At 40.4% G+C, this 13595-nt stretch overlaps 2 protein-coding genes across 2 annotated transcripts; one reads left to right on the forward strand and one right to left on the reverse strand.

Moving 5' to 3' along the window:
• Window positions 1-7318: 7318 nt before the first annotated feature.
• LOC311142157 (ras-related protein Rab-39B) lies at window positions 7319-10315 on the reverse strand. Its single transcript, XM_084177748.1, has 3 exons — window positions 9928-10315; window positions 8533-8759; window positions 7319-8239 (listed from the first exon to the last, which is right to left on the reverse strand). The coding sequence occupies exons 2-3, from the start codon at window positions 8745-8747 to the stop codon at window positions 7813-7815; spliced, it is 642 nt and encodes a 213-aa protein (XP_084033874.1). The 5' UTR covers window positions 8748-8759; window positions 9928-10315; the 3' UTR covers window positions 7319-7812.
• A 318-nt stretch (window positions 10316-10633) lies between these two features.
• Window positions 10634-13543, forward strand: rab38c (RAB38c, member of RAS oncogene family). Its single transcript, XM_084177771.1, has 3 exons — window positions 10634-11203; window positions 11723-11991; window positions 12811-13543. Exons 1-3 carry the CDS (start codon window positions 11011-11013, stop codon window positions 12970-12972), a joined length of 624 nt encoding a protein of 207 aa, XP_084033897.1. The 5' UTR covers window positions 10634-11010; the 3' UTR covers window positions 12973-13543.
• The last annotated feature ends 52 nt before the right edge of the window (window positions 13544-13595 follow it).

Raw genomic sequence — 13595 nt, forward strand, 5'->3', positions numbered from 1 at the left:
TGGCTGTGTGCTTGATGTTATACACCTGTGGCTGAAATGGCCGAATCCACTATTTTGAAGGGGTGTCTACATACTTTTTGTATATATAGTGTATATGCCTGTATAAATTAGCTGTATTTTCAATGTTCTTTTCTAAATAAAATGGTTGTTAATTACAAATTCTATGCCTTTGATTCTCGAGTTAATTCATTTATTTTGAAATGTTATTTTCTTGGCAGAAAATCTTATCAAACGGGGGGGGGTGGGATACATACCCATAAAAACGAATTGCCCTCATCTACAGATCCACAACTTTTGAATGTTGCATGTACAGGTAACTGCCAAAATAAAGGAAACACCAACAAAGTATCTTCAGGGCGCTGAGCCGCCAGAACAGTTTCAATGCGCCTTGGAGGGATGCGAAACCATTCTCCAACGAGAAATTTCATCATTTGGTATTTTTGTTGGTGGAAGAAAACGCTCTCTCAAGCACCGGTCCAGAATCGCCCATACAGTGCCTTGCAAAAGTATTCATCCCCCTTGGCGTTTTTCCTATTTTGTTGCATTACCTCTAATTTTAATTTTTTTTTTTTTTTAGATTTCATGTAATGGACATACACAAAATAGTGAAATGATGTGAAATGAAAAAATTACTTGTTTAAAAAAATTCTAAAAAATAAACAACGGAAAAGTGTTGCGTGCATATGTATTCACCCCCTTTGCTATGAAGTCCCTAAATAAGCTCTGGTGCAACCAATTACCTTCAGAAGTCACATAATTAGTTAAATAAAGTCCACCTGTGTGCAATCTAAGTGTCACATGATCTGTCACATGATCTCAGTATATATACACCTGTTCTGAAAGGCCCGAGAGTCTGCAACACCACTAAGCAAGGGGCACCACCAAGCAAGCGGAACCATTAAGACCAAGGAGCTTTCCAAACAGGTCAGGGACAAAGTTGTGGAGAAGTACAGATCAGGGTTGGGTTATAAAAAAATATCAGAAACTTTGAACATCCCACAGAGCACCATTAAATCCATTATTAAAAAATGGAAAGAATATGGCACCACAACAAACCTGCCAAGAGAGGGCCGCCCACCAAAACTCACGGACCAGGCAAGGAGGGCATTAACCAGAGAGGCAACAAAGAGACCAAAGATAACCCTGAAGGAGCTGCAAAGCTCCACAGCGGAGATTGGAGTATCTGTCCATAGGACCACTTTAAGCCGTACACTCCACAGAGCTGGGCGTTACGGAAGAGTGGCCAGAAAAAAGTCATTGCTTGAAGAAAAAAATAAGCAAACACGTTTAGTGTTCGCCAAAAGCCATGTGGGAGATTCCCCAAACATATGGAAGAAGGTACTCTGGTCAGAATTGAAGGAATGATGGATGGCGCTAAATACAGGGAAATTCTTGAGGGAAACCTGTTTCAGTCTTCCAGAGATTTGAGACTGGGATGGAGGTTCACCTTCCAGCAGGACAATGACCCTAAGCATACTGCTAAAGCAACACTTGAGTGGTTTAAGGGGAAACAATTAAATGTCTTGGAATGGCCTAGTCAAAGCCCAGACCTCAATCCAATTGAGAATCTGTGGTATGACTTAAAGATTGCTGTACACCAGCGGAACCCATCCAACTTGAAGGAGCTGGAGCAGTTTTACCTTGAAGAATAGGCAAAAGTCCCAGTGGCTAGATGTGCCAAGTTTATAGAGACATACCCCAAGAGACTTGCAGCTGTAATTGCTGGAAAAGGTGGCTCTACAAAGTATTGACTTTGGGGGGGTGAATAGTTATGAACGCTCAAGTGTTCTGTTTTTTTTTTCTTATTTCTTGTTTGTTTCACGATAACAAATAGGAAAAATGCCAAAGGGGGGTGAATACTTTCACAAGGCACTGTACTTGGGGGTTGCCAGCTGTGGGCTGGATTGAAATAATCCAACCCAAGGAAAATGTATGTACCCTTCATTCCGTGACATACCTTTATTTCCTAATAATCTTGCAAATCTCAGTTTTGAACGAGACTGACTTAATGACCCAATTTATCCTATTTACACTTTGTAGTCAATTTTGAAACTAGAATAAATGTTTCGGACTCCTATAGATGCCACATATGCCGTTTTCAACCAGAGAAGTTTTTTTTTTTTATTCATTCGCTCTTTTAATTTGGTTCATGTGATGAATATGATGTGTTCAGATTCTCCTGGCCCTTTGTGCCATTTTCATCTGAAGAAAGCCCTCACCTTCAAGGTTAGTTTCTGGATACTTATTGAAGGTGTAAACAACAGGTGCAGTGTTTATTCATGGATTACAACCTTGTCCTCACAGTTGGTAATAAAGCTTGATATGCAGTAAAATGATGATTAACCATTTTCTCTCCCCTCTCTAGGTGCCCCTGTTGCCTTGGCTGCCTCTGTTTAGTGTCTTTGTCAACATCTACCTCATGATACAGACAGTGGTGTAAAGTACTTAAGTAAAAATACTTGAAAGTACTACTGAAGTAGTTTTTTGGGGAGTATCTGTACTTTACTTTACTATTTATATTTTTGACTTTTACTCCACTACATTCCTAAAGAAAATAATGTACTTTTTACTCCATACATTTACACCCAAAAGTACTCGTTACATTTTGAATGCTTAGCAGGACAGGAAAACGGTCCCATTCACACATTTATCAAGAGCACATTCCTGGTCATCCCTACTGCCTCTGATCTGGCAGACTCACCAAACACACATTCTTCATTTGTAAATGTTGGGGTGTTGGAGTGTGCCCCTGGCTATCCGTAAATAAAATGAAAACTAGACTATGGTGCCGTCTGGTTTGCTTAATATAAGGAATTTGAAATTATTTATACTTTTACTTTTGATTCTTAAGTATATTTTAGCAATTATATTTACTTTTGATACTTAAGTATATTTAAAACCACATACTTTTAGACTTTTACTCAAGTAGGATTTTACTGGGTGACTTTCACTTTAACTTGAGTCATTTTCTATCTTTAATTTTACTCAAGTATGACAATTGGGTACGTTTTCCACCACTGGATGCAGCTGGACATGGTTATGTGGTGCCGCTTCACTGTGTGCATGGGCGTTGGTGAGTTAACATTACATTATACACATTCAATAGGAATTGTTTCTTTATTCATAGTAGAATCCCATATGTTTTTGCCGCCCTATATTTGAACTATATTTGTCTTTAACGTTGCACCTTGTGATTGTTACCTTCTAAGGCCATCTCGTTAGTGTGTGCTGCCCTCTTGTGTTTGTATATGGCAAAGTTGTTTTCTTATCAACAGTGTTCACAATTTAATAAGGAGTTAGTTCATAGTATCTTTGTGGTACACATAGATACATCACCGACATTACATTAATTTAGTCTCCAGTGCTTTGACCTGCTTGTATATCCAGTTTCACCTCTGGAATATCAAATTCTTTCAACTGCTTGTTGAATAAACAGTATGTTTCCAGACTGGGGGAATATCCAAGTAATTGGGGTATAGGTGTGCATGCAGAGGTAACTAACACTGAACACATGTATTTTGGATGGGCATCATAAAGCACTGGAATATTGACCATGCCTTTGCTGAGATCAAATGTTTATTCCTTACAAGCATATGAGACATCAAACCTGCCCTGCTATGCACCCCAAACCTATACACCGCTAAATAAACATGGTCGGCTTTATGTTTGTTTCAAATAACATTTACAAGTCACATAAATTAATTGGAATACGTCTTTGCTTTGACTAGATATATATCGTAGTCATTTCAAACCTCTACATCACATTGTGCAGGTAAGCTCCATCATCCAGAGCCTCCGGTGTCTAGCAGAGATCATGAACTATAGAGAATGTCGGTCTGAATGTTCTCTCTACATTCCTATATTACAGTCAGTCAATGGTTTAGAAAGAAAGACAAAGGTTGTTTGGTGCCAGTGCTGTGAATGTGAAGGTGCCAGTGCTGTGAACGTGAAGGTGCCAGTGCTGTGAATGTGAAATGAGCAGCTGATCTGGTACCTGGCGGAGAACACAGACAGGAGTCCATTCAACAACAGGCTGGTATGTGTCTGGCACATGGAGGCTCAATAAGCATGTATCATATGTAGGTACCAGATGTCTCTATAAAAGCTGTGGACATTGCTTTCTTCTATCTCCTTTCATAATCAGAGGGTACGCCTTCAGTGAAAGTGGGGGAAACCAAACGATCTTATTACTCTGAACAGAGCAACACCCATTCAAAGCCTTCTCCCTTTCCACTCAAGTTACTGTAAGATAAATATATGGAAATATATGGAATTTTCTCCCCATATCGTGAGAAAGTCAAACTGGAATTCTATCACGCTAATATAACATTTCATGTTCTAGAAATAAATGCACCCAGTACACCCTGGCTATTTACAATATGTAATATCAGAAATCCATTAAGACACGTTTTCTTTGGAAAATCAAATTTCAAATGGGTGAAATGCAACTATACACGTGCGGTAATGAACAACCCTCTCGTTCAACACATTGTGAGGGTTGAAGGACAGTAAAATTAATGAATGTGTGTTGTAGCTTTCCTCTAGAGCAGGGTTTTCCAAACTCTGTCCTGGGGCCCCCCCTGGGTTCAAGTTTTGGTTTTTGCCCTAGCACTACACAGCTGATTCAAATAATCAACTCATCAAGCTTTGATTATTTGAATCAGCTGTGTAGTGCTAGGGCAAAAACTAATCCGTGCACCCAGGGGAGAGGGCCCCAGGACAGATTTTGGGAGACCCTGCTCTAGAGCAAATGGTTAGTTTCCCGCTGCATAGATACTTTGAACCCAGGAGGCTCCTGAAATTGCTCTCAGACATTGTCTGCTTGCATTAACATTGTATTGGGGGATTTATGCATAGATATGGACATGGGGGCCCTGGAAGCAAAGGGGTTCATAGCTTAGCAAAAAGTTGCAATGAGGAGGGTGGAAACTAGCATTGAGGGAAAAAACTGCTTAGGAGATACGAAGGATTGAGGTTAGAAGTCATAATGGTTCGATAAAGCACATGGCTGAGTCTAATACACTGTAAAAAGTGGGATGATGCTGTTGTTCTGAAGTGCATTTACTGATTGGAATGATTTAAAAAAATATGCTTTGGTTCATTCAACCTATTCTATAAAATGTCCCTGAAATCAAATAACAAATTTGACAGATCAATGTGATTTTTTTTATTGAATTAAAGTTCTAAATTGCTTTCAACACCTCATGAGCGCATGCGCATTGAATAGCGGTGGGGCAATGTAGCTGCGGCAGACTATCAGAAGAGTTGGAGGCATAGCTTATTGGGGGAGTGGCTTTCAGTTTGTTATTTTTGCACACCTGTGAGAGTAAATGTCATTCCTGTTAATGTGGTCTATTGTATCCGTTATTCAAACTTAAACTTGTACACTGACAGCATCTGTAATGATCCTTGCATAAGTGCATGTGACACTAAAGAGCCTGTTAAGGTTTCTATGTTAAGGTAGCTAATTCTTGGTTATGATATTGTGGCTACTAAATGTGTAAAGAATATGTTTGGAAACATTATTTCAAGTTATCGAACCAACTTAATTTCCTGTTTTACAGGGAATTTTTTTAATTGGATAGGTAATTGGAACAAGATTAAAAAATGTGTTACATTTACATGAAATATTAGTTTATGTTTGTTATTTATTAGGTTTAACCAACGGGGGAAAGTACGTTGAGTGTTGAAATAAATACATTGCATCTTGAAATATAGGTTGCAACTTGAAATATAGGTTTGGTAATAATCAAATAAAACTGTCGCCATTGAATCATATCTTTGGTTTCAACAAATGTAGTATTTATCAATTGAGAAAACCTAACTAATTTACTTGTAACCAGTTGGAGGAATGTTTTGGGTTGATCCAAAGAGTCCTTTTTTTTACACTGTAGGGTGGGAAGAAATATAGGACATGTTGCTTATGCAGAATGTTGCTTATAATCATGTTAAAACTACAAGCATACGACCATACAGTATGGAGGTGTTTAAAAACTAAAGGCAAACAACCCTAGCACAGCTGACCCCATTTAAAGCTGTAGTGTTCATCAGGAGGCATTATCGTTGTGTAGATGTCAATGTTTAAGGGGTGGGCTTACAGTTTAAGCCAATGGAGTAAATAAAACAGCTTTCTCATGAGACACATTCTCTGTAATGATTATGATCGATGGACAGGGTAGCTAAAAGGGGTGATATGTTGTACAATACCTTTTGTCACCAACTGTGCATTTAATATGAGCAACGATGACGCAAACTGCAATAAAAACATTGATGTTAGGCATTTCACAGTGCATACCCACACTCAACGGTACAAATTCCCTGTGGATACTCGTATAGAAACACAGTTGACAACTGAATCAGTACACACAAGCTTTGGTTCCATCTTATCTACGATCAAAAGGATGATGGCAATGATGATGGTGTTCTTGGTTGTTCATTTGTCTGGTGGTGCCGTCAGTCTCACAACTAAAGCAGAAGTGGCATTGCACACAGCAGTGTGCCATTCCCCACATGCTCAAGCAGTGCTAATACAACACATGCTTCTCTCTGTGCATTGGATCTTTCGATAGAGAGGGTGGAAGAAGCAGAGCTAGATTTGGTGTCCCCTTGTATTGCACACACCAGCCAGCAATAGACTAGGGAGGTTAGGTATCCCCCCTGAAAGTTGTGTGAGCGCTCCAGACTCCAGGACAGACTTGTAACGTTCGAGGTGTGTTCCTTACGTAGGGCAAAAGATGTGGCATAAATACAGAGGAAAATGTCATCATAAAACGGGGCATTTCTTATCTTTCAAGTGCATGTAACAGGTAAGACAGATGCGAGGGAGGTTACTTTGGAAAATGGGTCGTTCCACCAATTCGGTGCCTTTTGAGAAGTGTAACTTGGTAGATTTTTGGGGGGGATTTCAGCTAATTTTAACATTCTGTCATAAAGAGCACATGTTCAACTTCATAAAAAACGAGTTTTCCCATGACTATAGTAAGTGCCTATAAAGTGCCAAATAGGGTTGACCATAACAGGGTTGACCATTTCATCTTAAATCAGCCATAAATGCCCTTGTGACAGGGGGAATATAAGCTTGTTGTGTGCAAGAGGGATTGGCAATTGAATGCAAGCTTCACCCAAACAATTTTAATTGTTAGAATATTTCTAACTTGTCTATCTATGGGAAACAGGGTTGACATGTTATGCTCAACCCGCTCAGTTTTACACCACAAAACACCAGAAAATGGCAAAAACGAGTAGAACCAGCTCACCTGCTTTTACACTATGATTTCACTATTAGATGTTCAATGTTTCTTTAGATTTTTTTTTTTTTAAGGAATAGCTTCACCATATTAAAATGAGAGTTCAGTTCACGTTACACATTGACCTTAAAATGAGGGACAGACATAAATGAATCACTAATCATATGAAATTAATAATAATCTTCAGAAATGACTTTGGCAAAGCAACAAAATTTAACTTTGAGAAATGTTGGGATTAAGTGGGTTAAAATCCTCCTAGAAGTGACACAGGGTTGACTGAGGGACATGTCAAAATGCAACAGGCTATTAAAATGCTATATTGGTGCACCATTTCTACTTAATATATCAAAGGGACACAAAAGGCCCTCTTTTCATGGAACGACCCAAATAGCTTTAACCATGTATTATTCAGTGATAGACTAGAGCAGATATGGCCTTCCAGTATTCAGGATAGGAGTGAGAGAGCCAAATAAATGCCAGGTGACAAGACGGGGAGCTAGTGGGTCATAATGTTACAGGAATACATGGGCTGGGAGGGGTAAAGCCAACTAGACAGACAGCACATTTAGCAGAGGCACCGGCGGTCACTCTTGGTGACCTCTTCTGAGGAGTGCACCACATTGGGCACAAAGCCACTCTTCACCCCTTCCCAGCCCTCCTGGATGTTGATGTCACCGCTCTTCACGAGCTCAAATATGTCCTGCGTTAGCTCAGTGAAGGCCTTTTCCACGTTGATGGCATCGCGAGCCGATGTCTCCACGTAACGCATGCCATAGGCACCTGCCAGCTTCTCAGCCTCCTGCTGGCTCACCTGCCTCTGGGACTCCAGGTCGCACTTGTGACCCACCAACAGGAAGACGATACTGTGAGGCTGGACATGACTGCGGGCCTCCTCCAGCCACTCATGCACATTCTGGAAGGAGCGACGGTTGGTGATGTCAAACAGCAGCAGCCCCCCAACAGAGTTACGGTAGTAAGCCCTGGTAATAGACCTAGAGAGGGTTGAAGGGGTAAGCAGAGAAGACAGACAGAATTGAGAGAAATTGTAAATATAAATATTGAGAAGCAGGGAAAGGAAAAAACAGAGGATGTGACAGAGAAGTGGTGAGGTTCAACATCAAGAAAGCGAAAGGGTATGTGATTAATAATATAGAGATAAAATTGCATATTGTTATAATAATTATATTTACAGATGACTATCAAAAAAACGTGTTTTAATTAAGACAAATTATTTCGTCTTTACAATGGAAGATTATAAAAGGAAAATAGAATCTAAAAACAACACCTGAATCGCTCTTGTCCAGCAGTGTCCCAGATTTGAAGTTTAATGCGTTTCCCTGGCTCTATCTCCACTAGCCGTGAGAAGAAGTCTACACCGACTGTGGGGTCGGACACCTGCGCAAAGCGTCCCTCGGTGAATCGCCGGATCAGGCACGACTTTCCTACTGTCGAGTCCCCAATGACGATGAGTCGAAACTGGTACAGCCATATCGCTTCCATATCTCACAGAATCTATGTAAAAAATAAAAAATAAAAAATCGTTGACGAATAGTAAATGGACTATAATCAACCTATAATCAAGTAGCCTAGCTTAAATCTAGAATCCTTAGTATCTACAGTACATCCATTAATGATCGCCTATATACCCATTCATTCTTTAAGAATATAACTCATACAGCAGGGTTCTTCAATTCCGGTCCTGGAGGGCCGAACACTTCTGTTTTTTATTTCTACCTGGTAGTTAATTGCACTCACCTGGTGTCCCAGGTCTGAATTAGCCCCTGATTAGAAGGAGAGGATGAAAAACAGAGGTGTTTCGGCCCTCCAGGACCGGAATTGAAGAACCCTGTCATACAGTATATGCCCCATGAGCTTAGTTAAACTGTTGTAAGCTTCCAACTGGGCACAGACGTGGAAACAACGTTGATTCACCAGTGTGTGTCCAGTGGGTTGTTTTACTCCAATGTTTTGTTTTACTCCAATTTTTGTAAACATTGTAAGTGTTATCCTTTCCGGCCTATTTTTTATGTAGTTCTGTGTGATAGGCCTGACAATTTTTTCGAGGCCTATTCGTAATGATGTGTGCGCGCAGGGCGCACAACATCCAAAATCGACTTGAGTGGTGCTAAGTAGGCCTATTAATTTTCGAATTCCAATAGCCTACGGCGGACGGACTAATTGCGTATTCTTGAAAAACAGTTGTCTGCTTGCCCTAGCCTACATTACAATGAGGGAAAGGCCGCTCCTCTTTCCAGGTTAAATGCACAGACAGCTCTTGCTAAATAACACTCGTATATTCAGCTCGCATAGAAACACTGTTGGTGCATAACTCGTATATTCAGCTCCCATAGAAACACCGTTGGTGCATAGCAAAGCCAATCAAGTGCAATAACATAGTGTTGACATAAAACCTTTTTTTTTTTTACAAACAAAATTAAAAGGGGAGTTATGCACATTTTTATGGACAAACAATAGGCTACATATTGAATACTCAAACGTGTTAGGTCTGGGCTAAATAAGTCTGAAGTCTTACAATAAGCCATCTTAATTTAAAACACATTTAACTGATCTTCTTTCCGCCCTTCATAGATCGAGTTACAACGTTCTTCTCTATGGCAATGCCATATTAATCCATAATATACACATCCGCATGTAGGCCTACAAACTTATGTGCAATTACCTTGTTAGATGGGCGATCAACGCCTGGCAATAGCAAACCCCATGATCTTGACAAATATTTTTTCTCGAAAATGCTCTCTGAAACAGTGATCCCAGGAGGCCTAGTCAAACACGGTGTTTTACCCCAAGGAGTCGCAAATAGGCCTTGTCCTAGGCTATCATTTTATTTTATTCTACACAGGGATTTGTTACTGTACTGGCGAGTTTGATGTGTAATAGGCTAATGGTCGTCCTTAAAACTTGTCGATGGTTTAATGTTATGGTAAATCCATGTTTAAAGATGGAGAGATGTTTTTGAAAATCCGCTGATGAAATGGCAGTAACAACTGCATCACATAGCCCGACTCATCCCTCATCAGCACCATTACCGTAAGAACCCAGACAGCAACGCAGCAAAAATGTATCTGCAATTACGCGCTGCTCTCAATAGAGGGTGCTACACTTGGTGCTATAAAGGGTAATTTAAATGTAAGTATTTTTTAGAAGATTAGGTTCGGGTTATCTTTGTGGGCAGCTGTGTAGTCTAATGTCTTCTGAATGATTAAATAGCTAGTGTGCGAATCATGCTATGAAGTAGACCTACAGTAGGCTATTGCAGGGTAGAAGATAATGGGTGTGGCTGAGTCTAGGCAGTTTTCAAATGTTTTGGTAACATGACATCGGGTAGCAAACTGGTCTCGAAGCGACTGGAGGGAGAGAAACTAATTGCGGAGGTGTTAGAGCTATGGAGTAGACCTATCACAAATTTGATATTTTGAGGAGAAAGTTGGCCTATGCTGAAAATATTATAAGATCAAAAGTTGACCTTTCGTGTAGGCTACGGTCTATGGAATCAAGTTGGATTACATAATTAGCTTGACTTCATCCTTTGGATATGAAGGCATCATTTCGTATGGGTGCACCGTGACATAGGCCTACAGTAAACATTACAAGTTCTATATGGAAACACTTGAAAGAATGTCAGGCTGTAGTTGGAACGGGATTAGTATTAAATCATCATCTGTCTTCCAGAAAGCCATCATCACTGGCAGATAGTGTATCCAGTGGTGTGCGTGTTGAATGGGCTGTTGTACAAAGTCAGACCATGCAGCATGAGCATTTGTTCAAAGTTCTCGTTATAGGCGACCTTGGGGTCGGAAAAACGTCAATCATCAAGCGTTATGTCCATCAGATCTTTTCTCAACATTATCGCGCAACTATTGGTGTCGATTTTGCGCTCAAGGTTCTGCACTGGGACAGTGACACCGTTATACGACTACAGCTTTGGGATATTGCCGGTATGTCAAACCAGTCCATTTTACTTTCATATTTTACTTTATATGTCCATTCATTGTAATACAAGTGGTTTGGATGATACGTCAGACTTTATTAAAGTTTAGCATTTTGTGTAAAATCATATTTATGTTTCCAACAACTCAATAGGCTTATCAATGAATTATCACACTTTTATGATAATTATATTTAGTCTTATCCATAGATAGCCAATGTTTCATTAATCATCCTAATGAACGGTGTACAGTATTTCTCCCTATGGTATTTCATGTGCACTGTGGAGGAATGTGTCTTGTGTTGGGCTCAGCTTGTCTCATGCTCATATTATAGTCACATGAGCACAGCAGTTACTGCCAGCAGTCTCTCTCTCTCTGTAATATGAAAAACCTGACCAGTTTTTGGATTGTGCCATATCATAATGCAATATAATTAGATAGTTAAGTACATATAATTAAAGTATAGATACACCAGTGCTATGTGCCTCTGACCCTGATGTGTGCTGTTCTTGTATTTGTTTGTCCCAGGACAAGAACGCTATGGGAATATGACTCGTGTGTATTATCGGGAGGCAGTGGGAGCTCTGGTGGTGTTTGACGTGACCCGCGCCTCCACATTTGATGCCGTACTCAAGTGGAAGGACGATCTGGACACTAAGGTCACCCTGAGTCATGGCAAACCTGTCCCAGCTGTGCTGCTGGCCAACAAGTCTGATCAAGTCTGCTCCCAGCAGCCCAAACTGGACACATTCTGTCGGGAAAATGGATTTGTGGGATGGTTTGAGACGTCAGCCAAGGTGAGGAAGAAAGATACTGAGACAGATAGGGAAATGCTTCAGCTTATTCCTCAAGCGTAGTCTGTAGTCCTAGCCCCTCCCAACTGCTGCCTGTGGGCTGCTCTATGACTGGCTAGAAAGTCTAGTGTTGCCCTAAAATACATCATGTCTGATCACTTGCAATGGAGTGTGTGTGTGTGTGTGTGTGTGACAGACAAGCCTCACAATCTCAATGATTCTAAACACATTCCAACGACTCCTGCTGGGGAACTTTCTAGCCGCTAACATTTGACAGTCTTGGCCCTATGGAAGATCCCTATGTAGAATGGTCTCTATTGTAAAGAACACACATTTGACAACAGCCTTTGATTGTCAGCTTGGGTTACCTTAAAGTGTTTAATGAAATGCATTCACACTCAGCTGATAAATACATGAGATCAGTTGGAATGAAATATTAGCATACCCCGAGGTATATGACAAGGACACAGGCTAATTAGCCGAGGGGAATATGAACAGGAACTTGTGAAATGGTCCAGCAGGCTGTGGAAGGTGTGTTCCCTTCTCACAGACTGAACCTGAAAGGATGGGGACACTCACAGCCACTCTCTAATGAGTTACTCAGTTGGGTGTGAAGGGTGATTGGATGAATATGTCACTGGGGCCTACCCAGCGGATAGCTTACATTAATAATGATGAGAGATTAGCACAATCCTTCTGCCTGAGGTAAGAGGATTTTGAATCCTGAGCAGATCTGGCCTGGGAATACTCCCCATCTGAGATCATTCTGAGATCTAATTGTCATCTAGCTGTACATGATTTTGTTCTTGTTTTATCTTGTAGGAGAACACTAACATTGAAGCGGCAGCGAGATGTCTGGTTGAACATATCCTGACCAATGAAGAGAGCACAGTCTTGGATTCAGACCCAGACGTGCAGGTTCTGCCTGGGTTCAACAACAGTGTTAAAGAAAGAGTTCGCTGTGGATCATGTAACAAATTCTGACCCATCAAAGAGAATAGAGAAAAAGGAAGATCTTCAAGGGTTTGAATGTGTCTCTCTGTAGTCTGTCGGACTGTTCCAATTAAAGAACATCTTCAAGGGAAGCCGAAAGGGGCCATGGAAAAAATATATTATGAGAGAGATGTGGTGTATTTCTCTATGTGGATTTATGATCATGTTTGTGTGAGAAATGGAAAAATAGTAATATAATGAGTGGAACATATTTATTTTCACAGGAAATACGTTATTGTAACTCCTTGGAGTGAACAACCGCTCTACATTGTGAAAGCAGGGCTCTCCCTCATTTCAGTCCCTCAGACAACTAAATGACAAAGCAGAGAATTTCAGCAACGAGATGACAGTCAGATTATGATGTCTACAGTCATATAACCAAGGATATCTGACTGTGTGATATCAAGATGTTGTTATGATTGACATCAGACTGATACAAAAGGGGTGTTTCTGTTCATAGGAGGGGGACAACACTGTCACAGTGCTTTGGCGGATATTTACTGTACATGCAGTATAGGCCTATAGCTTTAACTGAATTAAAATGGCTTTTAATGTGTGGTTCAGCAGAGTTGTCTTTTCCATTTTTGTAGCCTATGTATTGACCATGTTAGTTG

This window comes from Coregonus lavaretus (genome assembly GCF_964263955.1).
Source record: "Coregonus lavaretus genome assembly, chromosome: 15".
Classification (NCBI taxonomy): domain Eukaryota; kingdom Metazoa; phylum Chordata; class Actinopteri; order Salmoniformes; family Salmonidae; genus Coregonus; species Coregonus lavaretus.

Bases quoted from the DNA above. Each gene is read 5' to 3' on its own strand.
- LOC311142157 (XM_084177748.1), bottom strand. From the start codon at position 8,747: ATGGAAGCGATATGGCTGTACCAGTTTCGACTCATCGTCATTGGGGAC. The intron at 8,240-8,532 runs GTGTTGTTTTTA...AACCCTCTCTAG, and splicing joins GCTGGACAAGAGCGATTCAG to GTCTATTACCAGGGCTTACT.
- rab38c (XM_084177771.1), top strand. From the start codon at position 11,011: ATGCAGCATGAGCATTTGTTCAAAGTTCTCGTTATAGGCGACCTTGGG. The intron at 11,204-11,722 runs GTATGTCAAACC...TGTTTGTCCCAG, and splicing joins ACAGCTTTGGGATATTGCCG to GACAAGAACGCTATGGGAAT. The intron at 11,992-12,810 runs GTGAGGAAGAAA...TTTATCTTGTAG, and splicing joins GGTTTGAGACGTCAGCCAAG to GAGAACACTAACATTGAAGC.